Source organism: Clavelina lepadiformis, chromosome 9 (assembly GCF_947623445.1).
Source record: "Clavelina lepadiformis chromosome 9, kaClaLepa1.1, whole genome shotgun sequence".
NCBI lineage: Eukaryota > Metazoa > Chordata > Ascidiacea > Aplousobranchia > Clavelinidae > Clavelina > Clavelina lepadiformis.
The window spans coordinates 12,991,584-12,999,651 of record NC_135248.1 but is presented as its reverse complement, the minus strand read 5'-3'; the positions used below and the strand labels follow the sequence as shown (position 1 = coordinate 12,999,651).

The 8,068-nt window shown below is 39.4% G+C and overlaps 1 protein-coding gene across 1 annotated transcript in view; it reads right to left on the bottom strand.

The window, feature by feature from the left end:
• Nucleotides 1–5,144: 5,144 nt before the first annotated feature.
• The window catches only part of LOC143471403 (uncharacterized), a 4,211-nt gene continuing 1,287 nt past the window's right edge, over nucleotides 5,145–8,068 (bottom strand). Inside the window, exons 2-10 of the mRNA XM_076969861.1 lie at nucleotides 7,887–8,015; nucleotides 7,675–7,830; nucleotides 7,475–7,599; nucleotides 7,232–7,408; nucleotides 6,968–7,167; nucleotides 5,973–6,867; nucleotides 5,720–5,914; nucleotides 5,509–5,648; nucleotides 5,145–5,438 (exon numbers count right to left, since the gene is read on the bottom strand). Of these exons, the coding sequence (XP_076825976.1) occupies nucleotides 5,272–5,438; nucleotides 5,509–5,648; nucleotides 5,720–5,914; nucleotides 5,973–6,867; nucleotides 6,968–7,167; nucleotides 7,232–7,408; nucleotides 7,475–7,599; nucleotides 7,675–7,830; nucleotides 7,887–8,015 (2,184 nt within the window). The 3' untranslated portion in view covers nucleotides 5,145–5,271. The remainder of the gene's footprint in view (nucleotides 5,439–5,508; nucleotides 5,649–5,719; nucleotides 5,915–5,972; nucleotides 6,868–6,967; nucleotides 7,168–7,231; nucleotides 7,409–7,474; nucleotides 7,600–7,674; nucleotides 7,831–7,886; nucleotides 8,016–8,068) is intronic.

Here is an 8,068-nt window from a genome sequence, read left to right as displayed (position 1 = left end):
CTTCATGAAGCTGGTGTTGATTTAAAGAAACATTATAGAGAAAGCCGGCGCAACGGAGTCAAAGACAATTGTCGGGGAGTTCTAAAAGAAAGACTAATAGCCTTTGGCTTTAGGCCAACTTTAAAAGCAATCCACATCGTCATCCCCACAGAGAGATGCACATGAGCTTGAATTACTGAGTTTTCCTCACGCTTTTCCGACATCCAAGTGATTATGTGTCGCGTGATTAAATGTCGCGTGAATAAGTATCCAAGTCGCGTGATTAAATGTCATAGTGATTATGTGTCGCGTGATTAAATGTCCTAGTGATTATGTGTCGCGTGATTAAATGTCCTAGTGATTATGTGTCGGTGATTAAGCGTCGCGTGATTAGGTGTCGCGTGATTAAGTGTCGGTACACCACCTGGAAGCATGTCTGACGTCATCTGGATTTCGAAAAATTTACTGAAAAAGGGAATTTAGTTAACTAAAGTAATATTTTCATGTCTTTGTTTATACTCTGTTCAACCTAGCCATCTAAACACTTGTTTTCTCATTCGGACATTGACATCTAAATAAACAGTCCGCTGCTCCCCATCCACGTATCGCCACACGAGGAAAATAAACTGGAAAAAGATTTAGGTACTACACTTGGACTGAAGAAACCGGGGGAAGATTTCTGTACCAACACTGTCTGCTGCTTACAGCTGTCCTGTGTACATCTTGCAATACTCAGTTCCAGCGAGAAGTTTTAGATTGGTAGATATCAGATCAGCTTTACGGAGGCTTTTGGAAACCAGACTTGTCAGATGAATGCTGGTATCGGTATGTCATGCGCAAATTCTGCAAATAGCAAGCAGATAAACTGACTAACAGATTTAAAGGCCACCAATGTGCATTAAAATGAGACTCTCTGCATGGCAAGCACTGAATAAGGCAACGAGATGACATCCTTAAAAAACCAAGCTTAAAAAACCAGCACTTAACCACTCCAACAACGCAACAAACGCCAAAGCGCAGAAAAGCATCAACGACATAGAATCGACGCGAAAGCGCGCAAAGGGCTCAGCAGCAATAAAGCAGGAACAAACTTCAACCACAAAAAGCCAAACATTCAAAGAAATGGAAAGGTGCAAAAGATGCCAACAACGACCATACAACAAATACTAAGCTAAGTCTAATGCATTGAACAGACGAGTGAACGACATTTCAACATTTAATAAATCATCACTTGCATACCTGACAACACCTTCATCATAATTTAATGAATTAGTGAACTAGCTAGCCAAGACAGTTTTAGATCATTCTGTTTTCTGCGGAGTGCAACGACATGTTACTCGACAATCTATACCATAAGATTAAGCCAAACACCTTCAGGAAATCTTAAATTAAATACTGAAACTTCTTTGCTTATTATTCAATGAAATCTCCAATAAATCTCTACTTGACAGTATGAAGTATATTGCATCAATGCTCCTGGTAAATACATCACTAAACTGAAGTTAACTCTGCTTTGTAATTTGTAAGTCACCTTCATTATTCTTCAGTTACTGTTAACTTCCAAGTAATCACTTTGACTGCAAAAGGTAAATGAATGAACGAAGGACGAACACTGGCAACGAAGGTTCGAGAATCGCGCGTAAATTCCAGAGCTGCAACAAAATTTGCTCCAAGGTGAAAACAATTTTGGCGCAAAAACTGACAAATCTCGTGCGTGCTGCTGCCAGGTTTTCCACTACTGCACTAGGTTATAAATGTTTTACAGCATAATAAATCGAAAACTTAATCACAAACAATCAATGAATGAGGTAAAAGTAGTCAAGTTTTGAGGGCTTAATCGAGCAAGATGATAACTATGTTGTTAACAGCAACAAATTTTTAGACTTAGAAAGCGACTGTAAATTCTTAAGAAAGCATAAGGGTAAAAAATAAGATTTCTCAGACTTCGTTGGAAGTCTTAAGTCGGCTTTTAAAACCTGTTCGTTTATTAAACCAATTTGAGTGCAGCATGGTTGTTGTTGTTTTCTTGTCCGGGTATTCCCTAAGAAGTTAGCGCGTTTCAAAGTTTCAGGTTGCGAGTTGCGACTAAAATCTTGGTGGTGGTAGCGTCAGGCAAGCCTAATGCCTAGACCTAGTTCACGTGCAACATTTCAAGGATCCCCATGGAGGGATTTTCGAGTAAATGCATTTTTAATAATTTTACTATACAAAGAAATCGATTCCTTTTTGAAACCCATACGCCTTCTACAAGAGTCAGAATATTTCCTCGGTCTAGTTTTTATATTGCTGTTGGGCGGAGTTTCAGGCTATGTGCATAAGTGGATTCAGTTTTGTTATTAATTATTACACATAAAAAGATTTTGATTGTTTTTTTCAGTAGTTTAAACACTATCAATGGCCATAAATGATTATCTGATTACTTACACTTGACTTGAATACAATTTATTTATGGATTTGCACTTAAATTGGGTTGATAGGACTGCTTGATGCAAGAGTTGATCATCAAAAGGTTAGTTACTATGACTTCAATTAATACAGGTTGCAGAAAATTGGCTTTAATCAATTCTGAAATTATCACGTAGTCATGTTTTTACCTGCCAGCAAACTGTCTCGGAGCAAATTTTTTGATAGAAACTCATGTTAGTTGTGCTCAAAAGTTTATTTTTTAATTATTTGTGCAGAACAAGATTTTTGTGGAGAAAGAGCTGATCCTGAACAAGATATATCAAGTAATTGTCTCACCTGATCCATTTATTGACGGGCAAGTTTGGTTTAGTTTTTATGGTTTTCAGTTGTTGACAATGTTTTTCTGCTGTCAACTTCTGGTTTGATATTGCTATAAATGCATGCAATTGCAGCGTTTTGTTTATTTCTATTGATCAGTGATTTTTCAAGTCATAGACATTTTTACATGAATGTGGTGTGGCATGAGATTATGTCAATGTGGCTAAAAACTGGGAAATTGATTGTAAGTTTGTAAATTAAAGTTGGGGGTCATAAAGGACCTACACCTGCCTGCAACAGGAGGACTGCAGACTGCATTATATTGATGATGAGAAAGTTAGAGAACTCGTAGAACTTCTTTGTGCATTGAGTACCGGTTACAACTGGATTGTTGCCTTATTGCACCTTATTGCCAAGCCAGAGATCACTTACTGCGGTGTGTCATACAAGCATTTTATACCGGGCCGCAACTCGGGTGGAACTTCTGTTTTGGTTGTTTTATAACAACATTTTTGCATCACAACTGAACGATCGATCAATCATTTTATTTTCCGTCATAGGCGCGGTGGGGACGAAAAAGAGTGCTAGTTGCATCATGTCCAAGAACAAGGAAAAAGGACAAACTTTTGAAAGCTTAAAACATGTGCAAGTATAATGATAGCATCACTTGATGATGACAACTAGCACGGCCACTAAACCAGAAAAACAGAAGTAGGTGGTGTGTTCAAGCCGGAGACTGTTTATGTTGACTGTAGGTCCAATGCTGTACATCAGTGGATGGGAAAAGAAAATCCACCATAAAAGAAACCCCATCCCAGGCAGAAGCCCGGTTTCTCGTGGCCATGGTAACAATGCTGAGCGTTGATGTCGAGCCCAGTAATGTGCAGCACAACTGCACAACGATGTTGGTCTCTGGATAGATGTCATTGCTGCTCGCTGCTTGATGGAATCTTTGTTAGGTACCTTAACAGTCATGTACAGAACATGATGTCATTGCAGTCCAATAGAAGGTGGTGCATTGAGAAATACTCTTTTACTTGGGTTCGATACTTGAAAGATGTTGATGAGTTGATGAATCGTTTTTTAATCGAATAACCGGATCTGGAAATGATGCAAAGACATCGATCTGGAAAAATATGGTAAAAGCCGTCAGTAGTAACAGCATTAAATTTATTTTATACAATTAAGTTGTAATTTCAGTTTTGTAAGGTTGTCATCATAACAGTGTGATCAGAACAATCAAACTCCAAGTGCATGTCAGGCAAAGCAATTATACGCATGCTGGATGCTTAGGATATTGCTTTACTTACTGTATTATTATGATTTAGCAGTACATGGAGAAATGGCTTGTACAGACAAACAGTATAGATGAAATCATTTAAAAACACAGCTAATATAATTACATTATCACTACTAACTTGAATACAATTGATTTGTTGTCAAAAGATGGACAAACAGTTGGTTCCTGATGGTGCTTCAGCATCAGAAGATTGGAATGCTGTCTTCGATTCCACTGCAACCACAATCTGCTGACTTCAACCATCAGACAGAATTCAGATCTGTGCAGACTGGTCATTTTCACTTGCTGTCCACCTCTTGTGCGAAGTTTTGGAAACTTTCCTGAGAATTCAACTGAAGCCAATTTAGTAAGAGTAGATACATTGATACTTGGTTTAGGTTTAGCCTTTAGGGGTGTACAATTTAGAAGAACGGATGCTAAAAAGCCAAGTTTCATTGCGATCGAATTCACTTTTGTTGTCGATTCATAAATATCAGCTTTCATTAAATATTTCTTGGCATGCGCAGACTCCATTAGACTTTTTGGAACTTGACTTGACGTTGTAAAACGTGTAGCGCTGCAATTAGCGTCGCTTTAAATTAAACCGCAATGAAACTTATCTGAAAAGTGCCATAAAACTTTAACTGATAATTACATTATAGTCTTATTGTAAAGGCGAAAAATGCCCACTGCATGGGCTTCAATTTGGTGAAATCGACATTATTGCAGAACAAGATTCAAAATTTTCGGTTCGGAATAAACTATTCTAGATTTTTCTAGAATAGTAAAGCATTCTGTATTGTACACCCCTAAAATAATAATTAGTATGTAACTATGCTTGCCAAGTAGCAATAAAATAACTATGATTCTTGCTATTGTTAAAGCATATGCCGTTTGATGGACGCCTAATTTTGATTTTATAGAAGAACGGTTAGAGCGCCAGACTCGCAATGATGCGACACCCAGCGGCTCTAGCGTTGTAATGACCTTTGGCAAGGCTTTAACGACACTTGCTTGTATTCACTGGCCCTCGTGAACAATTTCAAGTTGTGTAAAATCACATGAAAAGGAAGTTGTTGCAACAAAACGATAATTCAACTACCGGCAACGAGGAACCATCGCCGATTGTAGGTCGTGCAAAGAATTTCCTTATTCTATGGATGCATAGTTGGAAACGATACCATACCATACTATACCATTGCAATAAGATATTTCTTCGCTTAAAAATAGTAAACTACACAGTCTACTGTAAAAGGCATTGTGACTCAGCAAACACTTCCAAGTCAGCCTCATGGAGAAACACGTTTTTTGATGATTTGCATTTCTATGTCCTCCTGCGTGTTTCTCTTGCGGTTGGTTCTTTCCCGCGTTGGGGCCCGATAAATCGGATTGGTCAGTTTTTCTTTCTTCTGTTTCTTCGCTGCTGCGCCACGATTAACGTAAGACCGGGGCCTCACTTCATCAAGAAATAAAAATGATCAAAAATGTGTTCAAAGCGATCAATAAATCATAGTTTTGCCAATAACCTGATGGTGGCAAAGGAGGAATCCAATCGCGAAGATCGTGTATAGGATTGTTTATCACTGAGAAGTAAGCGATCAAGACCACTTTCAAAGATTCGAGAATTATGACCGTTTCAATGAAAGCGCTCACGAAAGAAACCAACCTGAAATATTATCGAGTTTTAACGCATGTGACGTAATCTTAAATGTTTATTATTTGGTAACAATTGCTCACCAATCCCTGCATGTTTCTAGCCCATACGTCATTCCGTACATGACGCAAATCACCGTCGACGTGATCATAACTGCAAAAATATAAAACCAGGCCACGTAGATAGAAAAGTGAACAATAGCGAGTGGATCCAGAGTGTTGGGATCAATTTCGGCGATTGTCAATTCTTGCTGTGCTTCCGTAGCAGACAATGGCGGCCTGTATATGAAAAATTTTACTTCACAAACAAAGTTACTTCAACAACCATATTCATTACCTTGCTGATGGTCTCATTTCTGATGATGTCATCTTTGTTGCTGGTGATGACGTTTTAGCCACATCACGTTTAACCTGCAATGGTTTGTGCTTTTTCACTTTTGACGCCGTCACTGGTTTTATTGGCGATGCCGTTGTGGTCACTTTTCGTTCAACGCGCGACGGGATATGTTTTTTAACTTTTGATGACGTCACAGGTTTTGCTCGTGATGAGTCAGTGGTCACTCTTTGTTCGACGCGTGACGACATGTGCTTTTTTATTTTTGATGACGTCACATGTTTTGCTGGCGATGATTTACTGGCCCCATCTCGATCGACGCGCGGCGGGATGTGTTTTTTAACTTTTGATGACGTCACATGTTTTACTCGTGATGACGTATTGGCCCCGTTTCGTTCAACGCGAGACGGAATGTGTTTCTTCATTTTTGAGGACGTAGGTTTTACCGGGTATGACGTTGTGGCCTCTTCTCGTTCCCCGCGTGACGTGGTGAACTTTTTGTTCATCGTCGAATCTCTCAAGTTTCGGCGATTGTTTTGTTGTTTTGTTTCGTTTTCAATTTTAACTTTTCCTGGGAAAGTTTGCCGTTGCCTATGGACGAGACTTGAGATGTCTTTTGAGGTCGATGGACGATCTTTATCGTCAGAAATTTGTTGACCATTCTTTTTTCTGTTTTGGTCAACTTTTATGCTTTTCTTTTCTGGACTTTTTCTCGTGTTTTTGACGTCATGGCTACGTACAAGTGATGTGGTTGGTTCTTGCTGCCCTCTGGTGGTTTGTGTGGATTGCGGATTATTGTCAGGATTTGAATTTTTGTTCATTTTCCGTCGTTTGGCGTGACGAAACAACAGGCTAATGAAGTAGGGTCCAGGAAAGCACATTAAAGCGCTTTCAATACCTTTTTGACAGAAGTAGAAAGTTAGTAAGAGTTTACCAACCTAATCATCACAACCACATAAACCACATTTTGGCTTTTGCTCACTTTTGACTGAACTTACCGACAACAATGTGGGACCACTTGAAGTAGTAGTGACCAACTGTTAACACATTCCCGTCTAGTGCGTAACTGTGACCATGAAACATCATAGATGTTAACATCACCATAAATATAAAAAGAGAGCAAGTTGAAACTCTCTCCACTCGAGTCATGACGTCATGTTGCCATGGCCTCATGCCAAAAACGGAATACCAGACGTGTCTGAAAATGATAAATTATGAGATAATTAACTGGCACAGCGTGGTGGAATCTTTTATCAACAAACCTGTCTTTAAAATGGTTTTCGAGTTTTAACAGGAACAAGTTTGTGGAAATTTGAAGCTGGTCGATCGTTGCGACCGGGAATGTATATTCCACGTCGACCTCGCTAAACCATTTGCCGCACATAAAAAAACAACACTCGCTGGTTTCCAAATCCCTTACCACCATCCGCTCAAGGTACCTGAAGTATAGCTCGCAATAAATCAATAATTCATACAACTCCTGTTAACTTGCCACTAATTCATACCACTTAGGGCTGCTTCCTCCGTCATTGCGCCACATTTTTACGGCTCTGACGTCACCCAAACTTTGTGGTGTCGTAATGAGGAAGGACTGGACGCTTCCCGTGGTTAAAATGTTTCCGTTTTCGCGCTAAACAAATAGTCAAAGGTTATATGACGTCAAAACAAACAACATTGACACACGATGGCAGACGTCATCATTTACTTGTATGACGTGAGCGTTACTAGTTTTCCTTTTGCCCAGCAGTCTCATGCAGACAGCCGCGGTAGTGCCGGCGTGTAGACGACTACCCGTGTAAATTGTGACGTAATACCGGTGCTGGTCGTCCGGTGAGTTGTCCTCAACTTCAATGAAGAGACCCTTCAAAATTGTTATGATTAAGTTTTGTGCAGTAGAAGAATTTTACTACTTTTTACCTTTTTCTCTGCATCTTTGTCTTTATATCTCGCCCATACAAGGAGAAGAGCGTAGATGGAGTACAGGACAAACAAAAAGCTAATGATCACTGGATTATCTTGAAACTGCTCCCAGAGATTCCAGGAAAGCTAAACACCATTCGAAAATTTATTAAAAGTGGTAACTTCAGATGCGTCGTAAA